Source organism: Gorilla gorilla, chromosome 16 (assembly GCF_029281585.2).
Source record: "Gorilla gorilla gorilla isolate KB3781 chromosome 16, NHGRI_mGorGor1-v2.1_pri, whole genome shotgun sequence".
Taxonomy (NCBI): Eukaryota; Metazoa; Chordata; class Mammalia; order Primates; family Hominidae; genus Gorilla; species Gorilla gorilla.
The window spans coordinates 63,888,633-63,915,607 of record NC_073240.2 but is presented as its reverse complement, the minus strand read 5'-3'; the positions used below and the strand labels follow the sequence as shown (position 1 = coordinate 63,915,607).

At 40.5% G+C, this 26,975-nt stretch overlaps 1 protein-coding gene across 2 annotated transcripts; it reads right to left on the bottom strand.

Annotated features, from left to right (window-relative positions):
- Positions 1-5,412: 5,412 nt before the first annotated feature.
- Positions 5,413-25,671, bottom strand: LACTB (lactamase beta). 2 transcript variants are annotated; one of them, XM_004056305.5, is made up of 6 exons: positions 25,252-25,671; positions 24,778-24,844; positions 20,413-20,603; positions 19,773-20,109; positions 17,813-17,978; positions 5,413-6,191 (listed from the first exon to the last, which is right to left on the bottom strand). In XM_004056305.5, the coding sequence occupies exons 1-6, from the start codon at positions 25,606-25,608 to the stop codon at positions 5,666-5,668; spliced, it is 1,644 nt and encodes a 547-aa protein (XP_004056353.2). In that variant the 5' UTR covers positions 25,609-25,671; the 3' UTR covers positions 5,413-5,665. The 2 variants fall into 2 exon arrangements, 1 of the variants encoding a protein (XP_004056353.2); XR_010131005.1 differs by having other exon boundaries at positions 6,046-6,191; positions 17,813-17,974.
- Positions 25,672-26,975: the final 1,304 nt, after the last annotated feature.

Here is a 26,975-nt window from a genome sequence, read left to right as displayed (position 1 = left end):
TTGTACTCCAGCTTGGGCAACAAGAGCGAAACTGTGTCTTAAAAAAAAAAAAAAAAATAGTTTGTGTGGTTTTTTTTTTTAAGTGGAAAGCAGTCATGTCTATTCAACATCAAGTACTTTAATGTTCCATTTTTTCCCTAAAGTGATTTACCCACCTTACCACCACACTGGAGCACAGATATGTTAACTTTTGCTACAAAACAAGTCACCCCCAAATCTAATAGCTTAAAATGTTGACTTATTACTATTTCTCATGATTATATGAGTTGGCTGCTTACTCTGTTGGTCTCATCTAGGTTCACTTACACAGCCACCTTCACTTGGAGGCTCAAATCATAGGTCTGGCAGCTGGTGCTAGCTGTCAGCTGGGGCATCTCTGTTCCCCTCCACATGGGCCCCCATCCTCCAGTAAGCTAGTCTGGCTTCTTTACATGGCAATCTTGGGGTAGTGTTCTTAGAGGGTGGCAGACAAAAGCTTGAAAGCCACTTAAAGCCTATGCAGTGGGACTTGTGCAACATTATTTCCACCACATTCAATGGGTCAAAAAGCAAATCATAAAGCAAGACCAGATTCAAGAGAGTGGAGAAAGAGCTCCACCTTTGGATGGAAAAAGCAGCAAAATCACATTGCAAAGTTGCATGCACAATGGAATGAGAGGAAATCGTGGCCATCAAAGAATTGGTGGCCGGGCACGGTAGCTCATGCCTGTAATCCCAGCACTTTGAGAGGCTGAGGCAGGAGGATTGCTTGAGTCCAGGAGTTCGAGATCAGCCTGGACAATATTGTGAAACCCCTACTCTACAAAAAATTATCCAGGCATAGTGGAGTGCGCCTGCATTTCTAGCTACTCAGGAAGCTGAGGTGGGAAGATCACCTGAGGCTGGAAGGTCAAGGCTGCAGTGAGCCATGATTGTACGACTGCATTCCAGCCTGGGTGACAGAGTGAGACCCTATCTCTAAATAAATAAATAAATAAAAATAAAAGAAAATTCCAAATGGGGGCCCAGGCGTGGTGGTTCATGCCTGTAATCCCAACACTTTGGAAGGCCAAGGTGGGCGGATCACTTGAGCCCAGGTTACAGTGAGTTACGATCATGTCACTGCACTCTAGCCTGGGTGCCAGAGCAAGATTCTGTTTCTAAAAAATAAATAAATTCCAAATAACATAAAACACTAACATTAAAGAAACATTAAATATTTAATGTTAGAATAACATTAAAGAAAGGCATGACATTTTTATGTTTATCTAAGGGCACGGATTGAAAATTTGACAAACATGAATACAGGACCTAGAGATCAGAAGTCAGAAAGAAAGAAGGAGATGAAATGGATCTGTTTTAGAGAGCTGCTCTCTTTCTACTTCAACCAACTCAGAGATATCCATCTATTTACTTGTATAAAGTGTTAAGGGAAGAAACAGATTTAGGGCTCAGAATTATAGAAAAGCCCTTCTTTTATTAGAGTGAATAAAAACTTTGATTTCTTTTTGAATTTTCCTGAGTTCAGTGGCACACTGGTAATCTCTAGTACACATGATCGGTGGCTGTTAGAACAAAATTCCCCAATACGTTAACACTGCAGCCTCCAAAATGGCTCCCTATGATCCCAACCATCTGGTATCCACTCCTTTCTACAGTCCTCTCCCACACCAAATCAGGGTTGGTTTCTGTAACCAACAGAATGTGGCATAAGTGATGGCATATAGCTTCCAAGGCTGATTTATAAAAGACATTGAGGTGTTTCCCTGGTTCTTCAATCCCCTGCTCTAAAGGGAAGCCATAGCACAGACAAGCAGACCTATGGAGAGGGCCATGTGGTGAGAAACTGAAAACTCTTGCCCAAAGCCAGCAAGCCACAAAGACCTCTTGCCCATGGCCACGTGGGTGAATCATTTTGGAATCAGATTATCCAGCCCCAGTCAAGCCTTCCCCCAGATGCCTGAAGCCCCTGCTGACATCTTGTCTACAAACTCATGAGCCCCTGAGCTAGAAACACCCAGCAAAGCTGCCCCCAAATTTCTGAAACACAAACTGTGAGACAATAAGCTTTGGGGTAATTTGCTATGCAGTAATAGATAACTAATACACATTATACTACAGGAAAAAGCTCAAGACACAGAAGGCCAGATATGGTGTGATTCCATTTATATGAAACATCCGTAACAGGCAAATCCAAAGAGATAGAAAGTAGATTGCTGGTTACCAGGGGCTGGAAGGACAGAGGAATGGGGAGCAAATGCTAATGGGTATGAGGTTTCTTTTTGGGGTGAAAATGAATTGGATAGTGGTAATGGGTACATAATCTCGTGACTATACTAAAAATCACTGAATTGTACACGTTAAAGAATTTTATGGCATATGGACTGTGAATTGTATCTAAATTACATATGTGTGTGTGTGTATGTGTGTATGTATTTGGAACAGAGCAGCGGATGGAAGTTGGAAGGACTTTGAGGAAAGTGTTAATGAAAACCTGAAGAGCCTTGAAGAAATTGTTGAGAAGTATGGCCTTTGAAGAGGCTGCAGGTGTAGTCTTAAGGAAAGTAAGAGAAATCTTATTGGCAATTAGAGGAAGGGATTCTTGTTTAGTACTGACAGAAAATTTAGCAACACTGTCGCCAGGAGTAACTCAGAAAACAGAAAATGTGCCTAATGAATTGGGTGACTAGCTGATGGGATTTCCATATACAGTGTTTTTTTTTTTTGTTTTTTGTTTTTTGTTTTTTTGTTTTGAGGCTGGGTAATTTATAAAAAGAGGTTTATTTGGCTCACGGTTCTGCAGGCTGGACAGGAAGCATGGTGCTGGCATGTGCTTCTGGTGAGGGCCTCAGGAAGCTTACAACCATGGCGGAAAGAGAAGGCGGAGCCCGGATGTCACAGGGCAAGAGAAGGAGCAGAGAGCCATACACAGTTTTGAATGTGCTTCCTTAATTCTTGTTGCTTATACTAACATGCAAGAGAAAGATAAGCTAATGGAAGAATTATTGGTAAAGAATTAATAATTGATGGTTTAAAAAATTCCCAGACTCTTCAGATGGCAAATGATGCCAAAATTAAGAAATGGCTTCAAGGCAAAGATAATAATTGAGGGCACTTCCAGGAAAACACAGTCTAAAGATGATATTGAGGGCATGACTATACAATCCTTTCTCAAGACTTCAAAATGAACCAACATGGTGCTTCAGAGAACTATTTAAACAACAGAGTTCATTAGACTATTAGCGTAATTAGTTCTTCCCATTATCTTGGCAGAGACAAGCCCCAAGTTAGAGAGGGGCTATTCTGAAGCGACTTTGGGGTGGCTTTTGTCTACTGGCATAAACCCCAATAAAATTCACAGGATACTCTTAACATTTTAAAATATTACATTGTCAGTTAATAGGGTTGCTAAAAAAAATTCAAAAATTAGAGAAATAAAATATTATATTGGCAGAACCACTGTTAACTTAGATGGAAAGGAAAGAGAGAGTATAAAAAGGCCTTTGGGTCTCCAAACTTCTACAAGTGGAAAGCACACTGAGAAAACCACTCAGCTAGAAAGATATGCTACCTTTCATGAAAAAAAGGTATAGGGAAGCGGCCAGGCTTAGTGGCTCACGCCTGTAATCCCAGCACTTTGGGAGGCCGAGGGGGGCGGATCACCTGAGGTCAGGAGTTCGAGACCAGCCTGGCCAACATGGTGAAACGCTGTCTCTACTAAAAATACAAAAATTAGTCGGGAGTGGTGGCACGCACCTGTAATCCCAGCTACTCGGGAGGCTGAGGTGGGAGAATTGCTTGAACCCTGGAGGCTAAGGCTGCAGTGAGCCGAGATTGTGCCACTGTACTCCAGCCTGGGTGACAGAGGGAAACCCTGTCTCAAAAAAAAAAAAAAAAAAAAGAAAGAAAGTAAAAAAGAACAATTAAAAAAAGTATAACTCAGGGGCTGGGTGCAGTGGCTCATGCCTATAATCCCAGCACTTTGGGAGGCTGAGGTGGGTGGATCACTTGAGCCCAGTAGTTGAAGACCAGCCTGGGAAATATGGTGAACACTTGTCTCTTAAAAAAAAGAAAAAGTATAACTTGTAAGGCAGAACTAAGAGCCCAGAGAACATAGCCAAGAGCTAAAAGAATTATTCTGAAGCCTTGAATATTAATCAGAGTCGCCAACCTCTGTCTGACTGAATTTCAGAATTGCCAGTCTCCTGTATGTCTTCCACTTCCCTACTTTTTGAAGAGGACGGTATCTAGCAATTAACCTATATCTGCTGTGCTACTGTATGTTACACATATGGGGAGCAAATAACTACAGTTCACAGGTCTTAAGAGAAACTGTACTTGAGTTGCTGTACCTAAGGAACTCATCCCAAGGAGCCCTCATTCACACTTGCACCTGACCTGATTTAGATGATAAGATACTGGGCTTTGAGCTGATGCTATACTAAGGTGAAGTTTCTGGAGGATTTGAAAGGAGGTAAGAGTATTTTGCATTGGGAAGGACATAAATCCTTGGGGACCAGAGGTCAGACTGTGGTACCCAACTTCCAAGTTGACACCCAGTGATTCCTACCTCCTAATATTCACAATGTATATAATCTCTCCAACATTTATTAGGCCCCATGTAACCCATGGAATTTGGCAAATGTGATGGAATGTGACTTGAGGCTAGTTTATAAAAGAGTGACTTCTGCCTGGCACTCTCTGTCTCATCACTTACTCTGCGGGAAGCCAACTACCATAAGATACTCAAGCAGCCCTACAGAGAGGTCCATGTGGTGACAAACTGAGTCCCCTTGCCACCCACCAGCCAGAGAACTGACTCTTGCCAGCAGTCATGCAAGTAAGCCACGTGGAAGCACTTCCTCCAGCCCTGGAGAATTCTTCAGATGATCATAACACCTTGTCTGCAACCTCATTAGAGACCGCGCCAGACCCACGCGACTATATTGCTCCTGATTTCCCGATTCCTTCTCTGAACGTTTCTTTTAAGCTGTAGTGGATAACTAATATACCATTTCTCATGCTTTTGTTTCTGCTCTCATATTAAAAGGATATTTGGGCTGGGCACAGTGTCTCACGCCTGTAATCCCCAGCACTTTGGCAGGCTGAGGCGGATGGATCACCTGAGATCAAGAGTTCGAGACCAGCCTGGCCAACATGGCGAAATGCTGTCTCTATTAAAAATTCAAAAAGTGGCTAGGCATGGTGGTGGGTGCCTGTAATCCCAGCTACTTGGGAGGCTGAGGCAGGAGAATCGCTTGAACTCAGGAAGCAGAGGTTGTGGTGAGCCAAGATCACACCACTGCACTCCAGGCTGGGTAACACAGCAAGAGTCCATTTCAAAAAAAAAAAAAAGAAAAGAAAAAACCTCGGATATTTGGAGGCTCCTGTTGAATGAGTTTTTCTCTGTATTACACATGCAGAAAGTACATATTTTATCAGAATATTTTATTTCAAGAATTAACACTTTTTTCAAAAAGTAAAAACAATATAATTACTTCCCTGAGTATAAAGAACCAATTCTACAATAAAAGACCATTACAAAATTAAGCAATTAGAGGTACATAATTCTCTGCATTCAATTATACTCTATTTCAAATTTATTCTTAAAAATTTCATGTTTTGGAACTTTAATGTTTCAAAAAACCTCAAAACAACTCATTTTGCACCTATGGTGTTAAGGTTATCAGTCTGATCTGTCTTTATCAAATTCAAGGGCAATCTTCAAAGCGGTGCTATTGAGGCCAACAGATTGCATGTTACATATGATAGAAACAATGATTCCTCTTGGGGGAACCTTGTTATTTATAGTCTCTGTATCCAGTTCTTCAGGAAGGACCAGCAGGACACTACTGGCACCCACTGCCCCTCCAGTATGTGAAGCATAATGCCGTTGCTTTCTACACGAACCATACGTTTGTTTCTTTTCCACCACACCCCACGCCATTGCATATTTACCCTCTTTATCCCAAGACATCTCTGTGTTAGGGACTGGGGTCCACATCATAACCATTGTTTCTGGTTTAAGGTATCCAGGTAAAAGATTTTCATTTGAGTTCTTAAACAGCCCAACTTGGTAACCATAAAGCATTGCATTCCCAAATTTCAGAAGGTCACCCACTGTAGACAGAAATCCACCACCAGCCCATTTATAGGAGTTATCCACGTAAGGTGTGTTGACAAGACGTTTCTTTTTATTGTAAACATAAAATCTAAAAGGAAATAAGAAATGATCATGAAAAATTTCATAGTCACTGGCTTCACACATGATGATAGAAAAATGTATACATGAGAGAGATTGTATTTCAATGTAATGATCATACATTCTCAGAAACTATAAACTAACCACTAATTTTCAGTATGATTCAGGTCCTAATGACACACAGATAACTAAGTAAGATAGTCTAATTACCTTTTGAATTAAAGCATAGAAAGTGGTTTTTTTCTATTGGTATGGCTTGTCCATGCTGAGTGTATCAAACCTTTAATACCTGCAAAAATGTATTGGTTAATATTACACATGACATATTTGCCCTGTGCATATGGAGAAAGTTATCATTTGGTAGATATTCCTTGTCCTTGGGGTTAATGTTGAATCGTGCCACAAATGAATTTTATAACCAAAACTGTAAACATCCAAAGCACTTTGGGATGTTTAGGAATAAGGTTATTTGTAAGATGACTAGATTTCTTGCATAAAAATACCATATAAGCTGGGTGCAGCAGCTGGTGCCTGTAATCCCAGCGACTCAGGAGGCTAAGGCAGGAGGATCACTTGAGCCCAGGAGTTTGAGTCCAGCCTGGGCAGCAAAGCAAGACCCTATCTAAAAAAAATTCTAAACAAAATACCATATACGTATCATATATAATGATGTGACATGGTAGTTTCTTGGTGCAGTGGGAAAGGCTGGAGTTAGCAAACCCTAGTTTGAATCCTTTCTTCTTTTTTCAAGATTCTTATACGTCCCCTAAAAGTACAAGTCATAATATTGAGTGAAGTAGGGTTGGCAGTTAGGAAATGAGTGGCCACAGGTATGTGTCTGAAGATTTAAAAAAAGAGGTGGTTTTCTCATTGTCTCAAAATCAACATGTCTGTCATGTTTCTTTCTCTCCATTAAAACCTTCATTATACAACTTTTAATGACTTTCTTGCCCTAAACTCTCACATCCAATAAGATGCTAAATCCTATTTATTCAATCTCTGCTTTGTGTCTTACCCTTCTCCCTTCCTTCTATTCCTATGACAACTCTCAAATTTTAGGCCCTCATTACTTTGTGTCAACTCCTGATTATATTTGTAATTCCAGCCAACCAAGTAAAATTAAATCTAAAAGTTACATAATAGAAACACATTTTTTCATTGAGAAATAAATTTCTACTTTTCTTTTGAGACAGAGTCTTGCACTATTGCCTAGGCTGGACTGCAGCGGTACAATCATGGCTAACTGTAGCCTCAACCTCCAGGGCTCAAGCAATCTTCCTGCCTCAGCCTCTTGAGCAGCTGGGACCACAGTTGTGTACCACCATACCTGGCTAAGATTTTTTTTTTTTTTTGGTAGAGATGAAGGTCTCACTGTTGTCCAGCCTGGTCTCGAACTCCTGGCCTCAAGCAATCCACTCGCCTCTGCCTCCCAAAGTGCTGGGATTACAGGCATGAGCCACTGTGCCCAGCCAATAATCAGCTTTCTGTAACTTCTTTTTTTTGAGACAGAGTCTTGCTCTGTTGACCAGGCTGCAGTTTGGTTCTCCTGCCTCAGCCTCCCCAGTAGCTGGGATTACATATGCTGCCACCATGCCCAGCTAATTTTTTTCTGTATATTTACTTATTTATTTTTGAGACAGACTTTCGCTCTTATCGCCCAGGCTGGAGTGCAGTGGCGTGATCTTGGCTCACTGCAACCTCCACTTCCCGGGTTCAAGTGATTCTCCTGCCTCAGCCTCCCAAGTAGCTGGGATTACAGTTGTGCACCACCACATCTGGCTAACTTATATTTTTAGTAGAGGTGGGGTTTTGCCATGTTGGCCAGGCTGGTCTCAAACTCCTGACCTCAGGTGATCCGCCCACCTTGGCCTCTCAAAGTGTTGGGATTATAGGCATGAGCCACCATGCCCGGCCTATTTATTGATTTTTGACACTGAGTCTTGCTCTGGTGCCCAGGCTGGAGTGCAACAGCACAATCTCAGCTCACTGTTCCTGGGTTCAACTGATTCTCCTGCCTCAGCCTCCCCAGTAGCTGGGATTACAGGCATGCACCACTATGCCCAGCTAATTTTTTTTTTTTTTTTTTGTATTTTTAGTAGAGACGGGGCTTCATCATGTTGGCCAGGCTGGTTTTGAACTCCCGAACTCAGGTGATCTGCCTGCCTTGGCCTCCCAAAGTGCTGGGATTATAGGCGTGAGCCACTGGTCCTGGCCGATTTTTTTTTTTTTTTTTTTTTTTTTTGAAACAGAGTCTTGCTCTTTCACCTAGGCTGGAGTGCAGTGGCACGATCTCGGCACACTGTGATCTCCGCCTCCCGGATTCAAGTGATTCTCCCTCAGCCTCCTGAGTAGCTGGGATTACAGGCGCCCACCACCACGCACAGCTAATATATATAGTATTTTTAGTAGAAACGGGGTTTCCCTATGTTGGCCAGGCTGGTCAGAAACTCCTGACCTCATGTAATCTGCCAGCCTCGGTTTCCCAAAGTGCTAGGATTACAGGTGTAAGCCACTGCGCCCAGCTCTGTAACTTCCTTTTAACAGTAAAGCATTTCAAACCACTTACATTAAGACTGGAAACTAGAACTCCTCAGTCATTCCTCCTTTAAATATAAAAATATGGAGACTTCTAGACTTTATAATTCTAGCTTTAATAAGCAAATTCTAGATTTTAATCTCTTAGTTCCTTTTCACATAGGACAAATTAGTACATTTTTATGAAAATAATTTTATTCAGCTGAAAGATAAACTTTACCATTTCAAATTCCTAGAACATTTCTGCTTAAAAGAATATAGACACAAGTTCTTGACTAGGTTACTGAGACATTTTTGTAACTAACTGATGGGATGATGCCAGATGACAAACAGCTTCTTCATACTTATTTATAAGAATCTCCAGATTCTGCACAAGAATGTTATATAACCACAGAAATCTACATCTATAAACTTAGAAACTAAAAATACTTTTTTTCAAGGGTGGGGGGACAGGGTCTCACTCTGTCACCCAGGCTGGAGTGCAGTGTTGTGATCCCAGGCTCAGGTAATCCCCCACCTCAGCCTCCTGAGTAGCTGGCACTACAGGCACACACAACCTTGCCTGGCTAATTTTTGTATTTTTTGTAGAGACAGGGTTTTGCCATGTTGCTTAGGTTGGTCTCAAACTCCTGGGCTCAAGTGATCCACCTGCCTCCACCTCCCAAAGTGCTGTGATTACAGGCATGAGCCACTGCGCCCAGCCTTATTTTTAAAATGCTTCTTAAATGTCTTTAGAGACAATATTCATCACTTGGTATTTACTGTTATAAGAAGTTTGAAAACCAACATAATTTCAAATGCATGTTATAAAAACAATCCCACTTTAACATTTAGTATTAACATTTGAATTGAACTACCAGTAGAGAGTCTGTCAGCTAAAGGCATGAAAAAGAGCTTGATATGGAACAATTCTTAATTCTAGAAGACACTTTAGAAATAGAAGGTAAAGGCCATATTTATACTGTCAAAATACAGCCAAAGTTGAGAGAAGGTGGGGGATGGTTAATGGGTATAAAAGAAACATAAATAATTAATAAGATCCAGTATTTGAGAATACAACATGGTGATTGTGGTCAATAAAAATTGTACATTTTAAAATAACTAAAAGAGTAGGATTGGATCATTTGTAACACAAAGGATAAATACTTGAGGGGATGGATAACTCATTTTACACGAGTGATTGGTTTGCAGTGCATGCCTGTATCAAAACATCTCACGTACCCCATAAATATATACAGCTGCTATGTACCCATAAAAATTGAAATTAAAAATTTTAAACATTAAAAAATGCAGCAAACACTCCAGAAAATATTCATTTTATTTGGTTTTCATCCCATCTAGTTATAAAATTGAAATTTTTGTTGCAAACACTGTGCCAAACACATAAAAAATATGGCCAAGTTCTAATAATAAGCCGAGGCATTGACTGAGGATTCCCCTATCAACAAATCGAGTGTCTTTCAGTGGCAAGAACATTCACTGAGCTCCTTTGTGATGTTCACTTACTGAGTTATTTAGTGTACTTGCCTATACAGAGTATATTTGCTACACAGAATCAGTATAGTTATGTGCCTAAACAGAAACAGTGTCCCCACTATTCCATTTAAGAAAATCCCAATTTTATTCAAGACAACAACATATCCAGTTAAAAACAATTATCTTGCCTCCCTTACAGCTAAGTGTGATCTTGTGACTCAAATCTGAGCAAAAGAATTTAAGTGCTATTGTGAGGTGGGATTCTGGTGAGATACTTTTAAACAGGTGACAGACACCATATGATACTATTTTAAACACATGCATAAACATGCAGAGAAGTGATAAAGAAGAGAAATATTTACTTCTGGAAACATAGTAACTCTAAAAAGCCTTAGTCAGGATATTATAAACAGGTTTATGGTTAGACCCAACAAGTCAGTAGACTACATAACGAAGCTGGAAACATTTTTTTCCCCTCAAAATGGTACCATAAAACAAATGAATACAAACATATATATTTATTAAGTTTTACTTCAAGGTTTTATTTTTGCCTGTATCTTTGAAGAGATTCCTTTTACTCCCTGAACTCCCCCAAAAAGCTGGTGCCTTTAAACTCCTTTAAAATAATTATTACAAAAAAGAATCAGAGTTGAGTTTTAGAGGCCCAAATAGATACTGTGTCAAATAAAATAAATAAAGCAAATAGACAAAACATTTTCCTAGGTAACAATATTTCCTTCTTTTAGTGCCCTATTTTATTTCAGCAGCCCATTTTATCTAACTAAAATGAATCAACTACCCTTTAGAACCATCGAGAACTACCAAAAATTAAAACAAGACAAAACAAAAAAACCAAACCAAAAGCATCTCAGAGCTGATAGGGACCCTTAACACTAGAGATAGAAACCCATCGCCTTTTTTCAAAGAATAGAAAATAAAATGAGCTAGGCTCATGCCTGTAATCCCAACACTTTGGGAGGCTGAGGAGGGAGGATCATTTGAGGTCAGGAGATCAGCCTGGGAAACACAGCAAGATCTCATCTCTACAAAAAAAATTAAAAATCAGCCAGGTGTGGTGGCACACATCTGTAGTTCCAGCTACTTGGAAGGCTGATACAGGAGGATCACTTGAGCCAGGGAGTTCAAGGCTGCAGTGAGGTATGATTGTGCCACTGCATTCCTGCCTAGGCAACAGAGTGAGATCTTGTCTCAAAAAAAAAAAAAAGAAAAGAAAATGAAATTAACTCACCATCATATGGCATATTTTGATTTCTGCGCAAGTCACAAGTTAATTACTCATCAACAAAACAGGAAATAATAGCTGCTCTGCAGTCTGCACATTCACAGAGACTTAATTTCTAGCTTAGAAAAGAGGCTCAATGAGTGGACATAACGTCCTTCTCCCCCTTATACACAGAGCTAGACATCCATTTTCAAATTTTCAAATGTCTAGATCTAAATCATAGTAAGGTCATACATCTATGCCATCTTTACTAGAGAATCATTTTTTAGATTCAACTGACAACTTCTGGTATTTGTCTTTTGTTTTTGAGACAGGGTCTCATTCCATCATCAGGTTAGAGTGCAGTGGCATGATCACAGCTCACTGCGGCATCAACTTCCTGGGCTCAGGTGATCCTCCCCGCTCAGCCTCCAAGTAGCTGGGACTACAGGCGCATGCCACCATGCCCGGCTGATTTTTTTTTGTATTGTCTGACAGGGTTTCACCAAGTTGCCCAGGCTGGTCTTGAAAACCGAGGCTCAAGCAATCCACCCCTCTCGGCCTCCCAATGGTATTTATCATTTTTCTTGTGCTTTCCAGTAAAATATAATGCTAGATCCAAAAATAATAAACACAAAGAGTCTGAAGTAGTTGAGAACCACAGGCCATTTAAAAAATTAAAATTCATTGCTTGTTGCTAATCTAATTTATTTTGGGTCCCCAAGAAATCTCTTTTAGGCCACAAACTGATTTGCAATGCATATTTAGTCATTTTAAATAAGCTAATAATTGAACAATTATAATTTAAATACAACAGAAGATTGAACAAAACTAGTATGTAGATAGGAACATAAAGCTAAAAAATTTTCCAAAAAAAGCCACCATTTCATCTATTTCTTTATAAAGTACAATTAAACCATTTGTAAAGCATGTACTAATGGAAATATGCAAGGTAAAAGTAACAGTTGATTTGTTAAATGTGCTACCTTTCTAACAAATCAAATAATAAAATGGAAAATAAAATATCATAACTGTAAAATTCCTATTAGTAATTAAGATTCAAAATTCTCTCCCAAAGCCCCTTTCACAAATTACTAGCAAAATTATGATAAAATTTTAGTTTGACATAGTCCACTGAATGGCTTTCAAACTTTTTTTTTAACCTCAACCCACAGTGAGGAATATATTTCTCCTTTTGACTGAATGAAAACACACACACACACACACACACACACACACACACATCACACACACATCACACCCTTCTAAAACAGAAGTTTTATGGAGCAACACAGTGGCCAGTAGCATAGATGGCTGGTTGTTCACAAAATTGACTCCTCTTCTTCCTTAGTAATAAAGTAAAGCAAGGCACATGCCTGCTTAGCTACAAATTACATTTCTCAGCCTCCCTTGTCGCAAAGTGTGACCATACAGCTAAGTTTTTGCCAACAGAAGGTGGACAGAAATGAAGTGTGACACTTGCAAGTCTGGACCTTAAGGCCCTGAGTACATGCTCCATACCGTTTCTCTTTTCAGGAGGCTGGGGCACCTGCAGGGCTGTGATTGAGCTTCAGGTGTACAGACAGGGACACCACTGTGGAGAGAGGAGCAGTAAGATGGATGAATCTGGCCTCTTAAAGGCTCGTGGGGAACCAATCAGAACAGCTCACCTCAGGAATGCTGCAAGGGGGAATTAAACTTTTATTTTCCTCACGCCACTGCATTTTGGTGCCCCTTTAATGCAGCAGCCTAACCTTTATCCCAAAGCTTATATTTACCTTTACTACCTGCAATGTACTTTATCATATTCTATTCTATTTTGTTCCATTAAAAAAAAGAAATCCTGGTACTCAACCCACTAAACTGATTTTCCAACTCAATAATTGGACATACAAACCTACAGTTTGAAAACCACTATGGTAGGAAGAGAGAGGAGTAAACAGATAGAAATCAGTAAAGAATACAAATACTTAAAAAACTGAATTAATTCTGACCACAAATAATCAAGATATAACTCAACTGGCCATTTTATAAACTTCTGACTCACCCTCCTAACATTTGACACAACTGCCCTTTCATAAGTATTTTGTTCTTTCTGAATTAAAGTATTTTTGAAAAGTTACCAAGTATTTGCTTTCCAAATACTTTTTCCTCTAATAATAAACCCCAAATTACTTTAAAAAGTCAAACAAATCTTTATCGCATTTGCTAATACTGTGTCTCAAATTTTTCTCTACAAAATAAGCTCAAATGTTTATAATTTTAAAATTCAATACTTCCATGTGTGTTTTTTGAAGTATACCAGTTTAGACAAGAAATCTGTATTTAGTTCACATTACTTTAATCCTGTCTCATCTCAACTGAACATGGAAATTTTTTAGCACTTTCATATAGTCTTGTGCTTGTTTTATTTAATTAACTAAGTAATTAATTAATGTTTAGAGACAGGATCTTGCTTTGTCACCCAGGCTGGAGAGCAGGGTATAATCATAGCTCACTGCAGCCTGAAACTCCAGGGCTCAAGTGATCCTCTCCTCCTGATTAACTAGGACTGCAGGTGTGCGCTACTATGCCCGCCTAATTTTTTAAAGAATTTTTGTAGGGATGGGGTCTCACTCTGTTGCCAAGGCTGGTCTCAAACTCCTGGCCTCAAATGATCCTCCTGCCTTGGCCTCTCAAAGTGCTGGGATTACAGGCATGAGCCACACAGCACCTGGCCAGAGTTATTTTAGATTATGTAAATTAGTAGTTAAAACTCTAAGTCATAGAAAATGTCTCCATAAGAGAAAGCATAAATTAAAATATAAAATTTGTAAAGGCTAAAAAGCTGACTAAACCCTTTCCTATTATAGTGGTAAATGAATCAAATATGAAATTATATAAAATCATAGCATTTTTCACTCCTGAGGGTAAAAATTCTAGTTAACTTGTCAAAATCTGTTCTAAAGCCTCTCCATAAAATATTAAAGTCTGCTTAAGCAATTTGCCTAGAATTTTGTTTGAACACCCAATTCAAATTTACGTAAGTAACTTCAACTTGATATTTTATATTTAAAAGCTGTAAAAGAAAATGGAGAGAAAATGTGGTTTAAATGTTTTAAATCTTAAAACTTATTAAAAAGTACCTAAGGATGCCTCACTGTAAAACAGTGTTTATACCCAGATAGTTTTTAAGTGTTCAATTATTTTAGATATTGCTTTGTATTTTTATAATATATCAAAAAAAATTTTTTTTAAGATGGTGTCTCGCTCTCTTGCCCAGGCTGGAGTGCAGTGGTGCAATCACAGCTCAGTGGAGCCTCAAGTTCCCAGGCTCAAGTGATCCTCCCAACTCAGCCTCCCAAGTAGTCAGGACTACAGGTACACACTACCATGCCTGGCTAATTTTTTTTGTACTTTTGGTAGAGATGGGGTTTTACCATGTTACCCAGGCTGGTCTTGAACTCCTGAGCTCAGACAATCCGCCTGCTTCAGCCTCCCAAAGTGCTGGGATTACAGGCGTGAGCCACCTTGCCCCGCCCCCAAAATCTTAATTACTCTTATTAATGGCATGTAGCAGAGGTCTGCATAATCCAAATAAGAAGAGCATTTTAATGTTTACTATCAACACACAAAAAATAAAGCAGAAAATCATTCAATTAAATATCTACACATATACATAAAAAAGAACAAAATCATGTCCTTTGCAGCAACATAAATGTAGCTAGAGGCCATTATCCTAAGTGAATTAATGTAGAAACAGAAAATCAAATACCACATATTCTCACTTGTAAGTAGGAGCTAAACACCGGGTACACGTGAACATAAAGATGGAAATAAGAGACACCAAGGACTCAAAAAAGGGGGACGCAGGGAGGAGGGCAAGGGTTAAAAAACTACCTATTAGGTACTAAGCTCATTATTTGGGTGACAGGTTCAATTTAAGTCCAAACCTCAGCATTATATAATATCCATGTAACAAACCTGCACATGTACACCCTGAATCTAAAATAATAATTACAAAAAGAAATTAGGGGATTACCATGTTAGCTACATATCTAAAGGGCAGTGTGGCCCCACTGATAACTATGTTACATAATCATCATATTCTTTTTTTTTTGTTGGGGGCGGTGACAGAGTCTTGCTCTATTACTCAGACTAGAGTGTAGTGGGGCGACCTCGGCTCACTACAACCTCCACCTTCTGGGCTCAAACAATCCTCCCACCTCAGCCTCCCGAGTAACTAGGACTACAGGCATGCACCACCATGCCTGGCTAATTTTTGTATTTTTTGTGGAGACGGGGTCTCACTATGTTGCCCTAGCTAGTCTCAAACTCTTGGGCTCAAGCAATCCTCCTGCCTTGGCCTCCCAAAGTGCTGGGATTACAGGTGTGAACCACTGTGCCTAGTCATAACATGTATTCTTTTTGAAAGAAAATGTATGTACTTAATTGAATTATTTGCTAGATGTTGGTCTGTAAGCTCCTGGAGGGCAGGAGCTATGTCAGGTTAGCTCTATTATGTGGTATAGTATGTGGCATGTAGTATTTGCTTAATAAATATTTACAAATGTAAGGCAAAACAAAACAAAAAATACACATATAGGTTAAGCAATCTAATAACCATTTACTGTTACAGTTTTATTATTTCATATACTATTTTAAAAGCAACATATTAAATAATGACAGTGACAGATTATAACTCATTGACTAAAATAAGAATCCATGAGTGCATACTGGTATGAATAAATAAATAAGAGAGAAAGGAAAGCACTTTTTTTCCTGAGATGGAGTCTCACTTTGTCGCCCAGGCTGGAGTGCAGTGGCATGATCTTGGCTCACTGCAACCTCTGCCTCCTGAGTTCAAGAGATTCTCCTGCCTCAGACTCCCGAGTAGCCGAGATTACAAGTGTATGCCACCATGCCCGGCTGATTTTTTGTATTTTCAGTAGAGATGGGGTTTCGCCATGTTGGCCAGGCTGGTCTCAAACTTGGTCTCATGTGATCCGCCCACCTCAGCCTCCCAAAGTGATGGGATTACAGGCGTGAGCCACCGCCCCGGCCCGAACCTTCTTATAATAGAATGCCAACTGATAAATATAGAATGGATGATGGAATTAGAAAATCACCATTTGACAACCATCACTGTAATAACTGATTCAGTTATGAATCACTGATAGATGCTAAAACTAGTAGAAAGTTTGATGAGAAAGAGGATTTTTACATCATCTCAAATTATCTCCTCCAAATATACTTGTTAATTATAAAGTAAAAATAGTAACTTTACAATAACCTGACAGGCACCACCTCAAAAAGTGATTAAAATACCATCAGCAATAATGGGACAAACTGATGTCAAGTGACTTCTGATAGATATGACAAGTAAATGCAATGTGAGATCATGGATTAGATCCTAGACCAGAAAAAAAAGTTTTTCTGCTCTTTTGCTATAAAGGACATTATTGGAACAACTGGCAAAATTTGAGTAAGGTCTGTAGATTTGATAAAAGCATTGTATCTATGTTAATTTCCCAAATGTCGTTTTTTTTTTTTTCCTTTTTTGAGATGGAGTCTCGCTCTTTCGCCCAGCCTGAAGTGCAGGGGCACGATCTTGGCTTACTGCAACTCCACCTCCTGGGTTCAAGCGATTCTCCTGCCTCAGCCTCCCGCGTGGCTGGGATTATAGGCACCCGCCACCACACCTGGCTAATTTTTGCATTTTTAGTAGAGAGAGGGTTGATTTCACCACATTGGCCAGGCTGGTCTCGAACTCCTGACCTCAGGTGATCCACCCACCTCGGCCTTCGAAAGTGTTGGGATTACAGGCGTAAGCCACTGCACCTGGCCCCGAATGTCCTTGTTTTTAGAAAACACACATGTAAATATTTATAGGTAGAGGGGTATCACGTCTACAACTTATTTCCAAATGGTTCAGAAACAAACACATATGTAGACAGAAAGGTAATGCAAATGCGGTAAACCAACATTAAGGGAATCTGAGTAAAGGGGATATGTGAATACTTTGTATTACTCTTGCAACTTTTCTATAAGTATAAAATTATTTCAAAACAGTATGAAAACAATTAAAAACTAATAACATGTAAACAAAGTATTAGTTAAAACCTAAAAAAGGAATGGTTAAAGAGCAAATTACAGATGCTCATGGTGGGTGCAATTTTGGTTTAGTCATTCATGTTTGAATTATTAATATTATTGCTATCTTTCATCAAAGGGTCTTAGTGTACTTTATAAACATGTTTTACTTCCTTCACTTTACAGATGAGAAAACAGGCATGTAGAAAAGCTCCCAAAATGTGGCAGGTTGATTTTGGAATGGAAACAAAGAAAATTTGACTTTTAATTAATAACATAGTGTTAAGATGCAATATAGCTAGACACAGCAGAAGGTATTCATTTACCTTGCTCTATTGTAAATCACTGGCTCGTTTTCTTCCTGCACAGTTGTCAGCATATCCAAGTCATGGAATATTTTCTGCATATAGTCCAAATATTTACATCCTGAAGCTCTCTCTACTATGGCTGCCAGTAGGGTATAGCCAAAAGTTGAATACAAAAACTGACTACCTTGAGACATCATTGCGAGGAGGAAAAAAATAAAATTCTTGATTATTATTCAAAAACATACAAAATATATTACCACTGAAAACTGGCATACTTTTAAAACTGCAATATTTTACTTTAGCATTCAGAAAAAGAACACAAGCAATACATCAATAAATTGAGTTAACTTTGCAACTGTCCTTATTCCAAGTCCTTAACACAAGAATAAAATTATGATCAGCATACTTAACATTTCACATAAATCTGCTCCTTTCTCTGATAATAAAGTAAGCAAATAAATCCTACCTCAAAACAAAACAAAAATATTTCAAAGTGACAACAAAACAGGAACAGAAAGAAAAGAAAAGCAAATTTGATTTCTTGAGTCAACTTTGTTCTTAATATACCTCTACTCATTGTTTAGGGCATAAATGGGCAAACACGTTCTTATTTTAATAAAATATATGGGTCAGGAGCGGTGGCTCACTCCTGTATCCTAGCACTTTGGGAGGCCAAGGGGGGAGGATCACCTGAGGTCAGGAGTTCGAGACCAGCCTGGCCAACATGGTGAAACCCTGTCTCTACTAAAATACAAAAATTAGCCAGGTGTGGTGGCGGGCACCCATAATCCCAGCTACTCAGGAGGCTGAAGAAGGAAAATCGCTTAAACCCAGGAGGCGGAGTTTGCAGTGAGCTGAGATCCCGCCACTGCACTCCAGCCTGGGTGACAGGGCCAGACTCCATCTCAAAATAAATAAATAATAAAAAAAAATAAAATAAATGTAGGCACACAAACTTTGTTTCAAATACATATTTGAATTTAAATATATATTCAAATATATATAGTATTTCAAATAAATAACTTTATATCATTTTGGGTTCTGGACAAACTCAAACTGGTTTGAGACAGGGTCTTGCTCTTGCTGTTGCCCAAGCTAGAGTAAAGTGGTATGATCACAACCCACTGCAACCTTCAACTCCTGGGCTCAGGGATCCTCCCGCCTCAGCCTCCTGAGTAGCTAGGACTACTTACACACACAGGCCACTCAACCTGGCTAATTTAAAATTTTTTTTGGAGAAACAGGGCCTTGCTTTGTTGCCCAGACTAGTCTTAAACTCCTGGGCTCAAGCGATCCTCCCACTTTTCCCTCCCTAAGTGCTGGGATTATAGGCATGAGCCAACTGTGCCCAGCATGGAACTTTATTTTTAAGATAAAATCCATAATTATATCTTATTTGCTCTTATTAGTCATATCTATAAAATATCTATTCAACTAAAAGCTTTTAAAATGAAAAATGAATATAAGTATATAAAACTATGGTAAATTTATATATTAAGTAGCTTCAATAGGCACCAAATCAAAAAATAAAATAAAGATAATTATTTGTATAGAGCAGCTTTTTAGGAAAAAATTAGTGATGAACACTCATTTCTTTAAGAAATAAAGGCACAAAATAAGTTGAGCAATTTAAATTCTAACTAAATACTAAAATATCAGCAATACCTTATCATGTCTACTTTGGTCCAGGTTGTATTTAGAGAACTATTATTCCAACATTTCTCCATAAGTTTGCATGAACATCTTGATACTGAGAATCCTCTAAATGACTGGGTAGTCTCCAATGAGGCAAAATTTAAACAAGCTGCCTGGATGCTAGGGTTTGTTAGAAACTACAGACAAAAACGCAAGCACCAGACTAGTCCATATCACAATCATCAACCTCAATGAATGCACTCCGGATGGTATCATTTTGGATTTCCTGAAAATTAACATTTCAGTAATGATGATTTTGTTAAGAGAAGGGATTAACACTCACCAGGTTTAAAGAACAAAGGATCATTTTTAAATAATCTTAGGGATTCAATTGAATTTTCAAACTTTTCTCTCAAATATAATTCGCCTTGTTCAAAATCATTCTTTTTCTTGCCAGGTTTTGAATTCCGGCATTTGGCTTCATTCTCCTGCTCTGTTTTAAATTTAGTAAAATCATTCTTTTCATTACTTTTGCCTTCTTTTTCTTGCTCAAATGCAACATTCTCTTTCATCATCTTCAAGGCTTTATAAGCTTTCTCTTCTTTCACCTTTTTTATGTCCTTTTCATAATGACGAATTCCACTTAAATGGGAAATCAGTAATCTTGTTGTGACAGAAACCTAATTGTAAAAACATGAAAATTCAATTACAATATTAACCTAAAAAATAGAAAGTTAGTTGCCTCGGAATAATGTCTCAATAATATTTTCCATTTAGAACTGCTGCTGGGAAAATGTCATGTACAAATCCTTAGCCTCAAATTTCAGAAAAATACCTACCTGATTATCATCTGGATTAAGAAAAACTAATACATTAACAATAACTAAAAACAAGCCAAAGAATCCTATGAAACATTTTAAATATAAATTCCAGCATAAACCATTTAACATGCCATTAGTAAAATGAACTGTGAGTTTCACTACCTTTTCACCTTCATATTCTTTTTCTGGGAATTCGGGAACATAATGTTGTACTGGAATATCAAGATCCAGTTTCCCTGCTTCCCACAATTTGGCAAGAGCAACCATGGTGAGACTTTTGCTGATGCTAGCAATTCGCATAACTGTCTCTGGTTTACATGGTACACGGTTCTCAACATCAGCATAACCTAAACCTTTGGGGGAAAAAAGCAAAAAGTCACTATTAACAGGCTTCATGGTCAAACAAGTTTTCAAACACTGAAATAATACTATCTTTAAACATGCTGTGTTTATCTAAAAGAAAAGATACTTCACTTTTATAAGTTACTTAACACTGGACATGTAAAGGATTAAAATCTTAGTATATCGGTAAGCCTAACGATTTAACCTTATAACTAAAGTGAAATTGTACCCTGTTTGCAATAGCAATTTTCTATGACTTAGATACAAATTTTTCTTAGCTTATCTAAACAACTGAGTTATTCCACATTTTAAATAAAGTATTCTTTAAAGAAAACATCATTATTCTTCTTCAGATTATATTTATTTCTGACTTTTGAGTAAATTTCCACTGAATTCCTTGAAATAGCCACTCAATAAAAGTAAGTGTGGGCCAGGCGCGGTGACTCATGCCTGTAATCCGAGCACTTTGGGTGGCCAAGGTGAGCAGATCACCTGAGATTGGGAGTTCAAGACTAGCCTGGCCAACATGGTAAAACCCCGTCTCTACTAAAAATACAAAAATTGGCCGGTCATGGTGGCATGTGCCTGTAATCCCAAGCTAATCGGGAGGCTGAGGCAGGAGAATCGCTTGAACCTGGGAGGCAGAGGTTGCGGTGAGCTGAGAAAACGCCACTGCACTCCAGCCAGGGAGACAAAGTGAAACTCTGTCTCAAAAATGTGTGAAAAGATGTCCTGCAAACCAAATCTAGCTAACCATCAATTTAATTCGACTGCAAACCAGGAGGAAAATTATGTACTAACTTAAAGCTTTTTCTAGAAAAAATTTTAAATTTGGTTTCCATGTTCTCACAGGCTGAAAGTGCGTAAATCTAACTAAGAAAGAGAAAGTGCCTGCAATCCCAGCACTTTGGGAGGCGGAGATGGGTGGATTACTTGAGCTCAGGAGTTCGAGACTAGCCTGAGCAACATGGCAGAAACCGCATCTCTACAAAATATACAAAAAAAAAAAAAGAAGAAGAAAGAAAGAAAGAAAAAAGCCTGGCGTGGTGGAGTGCACCTGTAGTCTCAGCTAGTCAGGAGGCTGAGGTGGGAGAATCATCTGAGCCCAGGAGTTTGAGACTGCAGTGAGCCAAGATCACACCACTGCATGCCAGCCTGGGAGACACAGTAAGAGACCCTGTCCAAAAAATAAATAAATAAATAAATAAATAAATAAATAAAAGAGAACAGAGATCTGAAAAGAAATAAAAGGAATACAATGACTATAAATTTGTATAATCTTAAATATCTAAAAAATATTTGCATAAAGTCCATAAAGCTGACATTTATATAATTTTTGATTACAAGACTTATCATAAATTAGGTATAGTGATTAGATTATACTTACACTTGAAGGAAGAATCATTTTCCTTTTTTAAAAAATTTTAAGCTGGGCACGGTGGCTCACGCCTGTAATCCCAGCACTTTGGGATGCCGAGGCAGGCGCATCACCTGAGGTCGGGAGTTCGAGACCAGCCTGACCAACATGGAGAATCCCCGTCTCTACTTAAAATACAAAAATTAGCCAGGCATGGTGGTGCATGCCTGTAATCCCAGCTACTCGGGAGGATGAGGCAGGAGAATCACTTGAACCTGGGAGGTGGAGGTTGTGGTGAGCTGAGATCACACCATTGCACTCCAGCCTGGGCAACAAGAGTGAAACTCCAAAAAAAATAGTAATAAAAAATAATTTTTTTTATAGAGACACAGGTGTCGGTATGGTGCCTAAGCTGGTCTCAAACTTCTGGTCTTCAGCCATCCTTCCTCCCTGGCCTCCCTAAGCGCTGGGATTACAGGTGTGCGCCACCTCGACTGGCCCATTTTTCTTCAAATTCAAACCCCTACTGCGCCCATCAACTTACTGCCTTTAAATGGCATATGAAACATTTTTTTTCTTTTTTTTTTTGAGACAGAGTCTCGCTGTTGCCCAGGCTGGAGTGGAGTGACACGATCTCAGCTCACTGCAAACCTCCGCCTCCCGAGTTCAAGCGATTCTTGTGTCCTGGCCTCCTGAGTAGCTGAGATTACAGGCATGCACTAGCATGGCTGGCTAATTTTTTGTGTTTTTAGTAGAGATGGGGTTTTGCCACGTTGTCCAGGCTGGTCTCGAACTCCTGAGCTCAGGCAACCCACCTGCCTCTGCCTCTCAAAGTGCTAGGATTACAGGCGTGAGCCACTGCACCTGGCCTGAAACATCATTTTCTAAAAGTGGGACTCCTAGAAACCTAGGATGACCAATTAGATCAATTTCTGTGCAACAGACAAGTTATGAAAAATAATGCCTTGATAAAAGTATCATAAAATGAATAGAAATCCCTCTCCCTAAGTTTTTTGCCTTCTGTTTGAAAAAAATAGTTGACACCTCTACCTGGTTAAAAAGCCTAATAAAGTAGACTGAAAAGTCATTAAAGACAAGGAATAGTGTGTGGGCGGCAAGCCACCCAGGCGCTGAGGCAAGAGACCGAGGACACAAGCTGTTCCAGTATAATAAAATATAAAACAAGAATAGTTATACCAGATATAGATCTTAGATATGATTATATATATCATTAATCATTAGTTTGTAGCAATTAGTCTTTATTCCAATATTATAATAATCCTTGCTCTATAATCATAACCAAGGAAAAACCAGGCCATACAGAGATAGGAGCTGAGGGGACACAGTGAGGAGTGACCAGAAGACAAGAGTGCGAGCCTTCTGTTATGCCCAGACAGGGCCACCAGAAGGACTCCTTGGTCTAGCCAGCGTCTGGGAAGACGCCTGTTGCCAGCCGGACCGTGGTCTAGCGCTAGCGAAAAGTGTCAAGGAACAACACCCGCTACTCAGCAGACCAGGGAAGGGAGGCTCCCTTTCCCCGGGGGAGTTTAGAGAAGACTCTGCTCCTCCACCTCTTGTGGAGGGCCTGACATCAGTCAGGCTCGCCCGCAGTTATCCGGAGACCTAACCGTCTCCCTGTGATGCTGTGCTTCAGTGGTCACGCTCCTAGTCTGCCTTCATGTTCCATCCTGTACACCTGGCTCTGCCTTCTAGATAGCAGTAGTCAATTAGTGAAAGTACTAAAAGTCTGATACGCAGAAATAATGGCATAAGCTGTCTTTCTCTCTGTCTCCTCTCCCTCTCTGCCTCGGCTGCCGGGCAGGGAAGGGCCCCCTGTCCAGTGGACACGTGACCCACGTGACCTTACCTATCATTGGAAATGACTCACACTCTTTACCCTGCCCCTTTTGCTTTGTATCCAGTAAATAACAGCGCAGCCAGACATTTGGGGCCACTACCGGTCTCCGCGCATTGGTGGTAGTGGTCCCCCGGGCCCAGGTGTCTTTTCTTTTATCTCTTTGTCTTGTGTCTTTATTTCTACACTCTCTCGTCGCCGCACACAGGGAAAGACCCACCGACCCCGTGGGGCTGGTCCCTACAATAGTGTATAACCCCAGTACTTAGCACTTTGCTTTTTACGGAAGAGAGGCCTCAAGAAATTGTTAACTTAATTAAAAAAGAAAACTTCACAAATTCTGAGTTTTATCTACCCATAAGTGTTACCTACAAGTACTCAGTTAATGGATTGTTCTACACAGTAGTTACCCCTTATCTGTGGTTTCGCTTTCCTCAGTTTTAGTTATCCATGGTCCAAAAGTATTAAATGGAAAATTCCAGAAATAAACAATTCGTAAGCTTTAAATTGCATGCCACTCAGAGTATTGTTGTGATTGTTCTATTTTATTATTGTTGCTAATCTCTTACTATGCCTGATTTATAAATTAAACTTTATCATAGGTATGTATATATAAGATAAAATATAGTATATACAGGGTTCAATATCATCCACGTTTTCAGGCATCCACTGAGGGTCTTGGAATATATCCCGAGGATAAGGAGGGACTACTGTATAAAACTTTCAGACTAATAAATCCAGTCCTAAGAGAAAAGTGGGAGTGGGTAGCCATCCTCATGACTCCAATTTATTAGTCACATTTTAAACCTTACCGTGATTTAAAAACACCTGATTCTTTATTATGTTAGATGTTTTCTCTACAATATGCATCGTTTTATGTAAATGCAATAGCATTTCATGGGATCCACTCTAACCAGTAAAACAATATTTTATTTACCAACTGGCACAGAACAAAACAATTTTCTGAACCCACCTTCTGACCAGACTTCTTTTCCATCTACAGAAACTCCAACCACTATGCCCGGTGCGCCCACCTCATCCTAAGACCGAAGGGGAAAGAACCGACAGTCACGGGCCTGCTGAAAAAGCCCAGCGCTCTCCTCGGGGACCTTCCAAGGCCCCGCCCCCTGAGCCTGGGCCCCGCCCCCTCCACCTGGGCCCCGCCCACCTTGTCCCAGGCCATGCTCACTCACTAACAGCAAGGGATGTGCCTGTCCGCCCCCTAGGGGGAAGGGGCGGTCCCCGAGACAGGCGGTGACCTCCACCCAGATTTGGGGAACCCCCAAGAGCGTCTGACCACGGCTCGGCGGTGGGGAAATGGGAAGTCTTTCTCGGAAGCCGATCGCGGGCACTTCGCCGCCCCGGGTGGGGTCCACTCAGCCCCCGACAGCACCGCCGACAGGGGTGGATCCCCGGCCCCCTACGCCCCCCTCCCCAGTGGCCGCACCTTGATCCTGTGCAGCAGGTCGCGGCTGCTCTCGATGGCTCTGGCGAAGCACCTGGAGCGGGGCGGCGCCGGGGTCTGCGGATACCACGGGGCGACGGACTGCTCCCGTGGCAGCTCGGCCAGAGGCGACGCCTCAGGGTCGGGGGCCGCGGGGGACTGCGCCGGGGCCGCGCCCCTCAGCCCACCCGCCAGCTTCACCCCGAGCGCCAGCCCCAGCCCCAGCCCGAGGCCCCCGACCCAGCCGTGGCCGAGAGGCGGCAGCCCGGCGCGCTGATGGACCCCGCGTCGTCCGCAGCTTGAGGCCAAGCCCCCGGGGGCGGCAGCCCGGGCAGTCACTGCTGACAGGAGCCGGTACATGGCGTCTCTGCACAGCCGGCCGCCACCGAACTCACGCACACCCGGCCGGCCGCGGCGCGGGGCGGAGGGAAGGACAGGGGGCGGGACGGGGGCGGGACGGGGGCGGGGACCGCGGTCAGACCCTAGCAGTCGACGCCTGACTACCCGAGCGCCGATCGCATCGAGCCCTTCCTCCTCTCCCTTTTATTGTCTCTTCCTTGTTTTTCCTTTCTGTCTCTCTTTCCTTTTTTCCTTTGCTTACCCTCAGATCAAGCGTCACCTCCCAGAAGCCTTCCTAGTTCCCGTCCCATGGGAGTTCTCCCTTACCATCTTGCCCCTCAGTGTACACACTTCTTTAACAACAGTTAACACTTTGTATCATTTAACTACTTGTCAGATTCCTTACCAGACTTCTTTGGGGAGCCTAGACTTAGTTTTGGATCCTCAACTTCTGCAACAGCGCAGGGCACACAGTAGACGCTCAGCAGGCATCTCCTTTCCCTTTAGAGATGCCTTTCTCCTTTCCTTTCCCTTTCTCCTTTCCCCCTTTAGAACGCGCTTCTTTTCACTCTCTTGCCATCTCCCTTATGTCTCATTTCGATTCACCGATTTCCCTAAAGATGTTTTAAAATCTGTTGCTTCTGGAATTCTAGCTCCACACCGTACCAAAGACATGAAGTTACATCCAGACCTTATATTACCTTTCTTTTGCTATAAAAGATAAAGTGTTTTTTAAAAATTTCGTGCTTGAAAAATTTTAATCCAAAAGTAACTCTTGTAATTTACAATTACCTATGATTTCTCAGCATCTGTAAATGATCAGACATTCTTGTGAAATAAGAAAGCTAATCTCAAATTGCTACAAAATGTAAAATGTGTATAAAATCCTAGTTTAACATGCAATGAAATTGATATGTTAATTTGAAGTTACTTAAACATTTATCAGTTTTGTAATTTTTATATTTTGGGATACATACACACACACACACACACACACACACACACACACACACGATCTTTGAAAGCTTGTAGGCTTTAGACCTTCAGCACTGGGGCAATATGCCCCATATACAAAATGGCCCTGTCTTTTCTTGCAGGTGGAATAAAGAAGAGAGCTCACAGACTTGAACTGACAAGCCATCAGGAGAAACATATTGAGGTAATAAACTTATTGAGTAAACATATACATACCTCAAAATAAATATATTGAGGTAATAATTATTTAATAGGAGGAAAAGGCAATAATGGTATCCACACCTAGCAAGAAAATAGTGGGGCTAAATAAGTAAAGCTTCTGGGGCTACTCACAAAATCCAAGACTCCGAGAGACCAGAATATCCTAGGACCCAGAGCGTTTGACACTGAAACTGCACTTATAGTGGACAGAT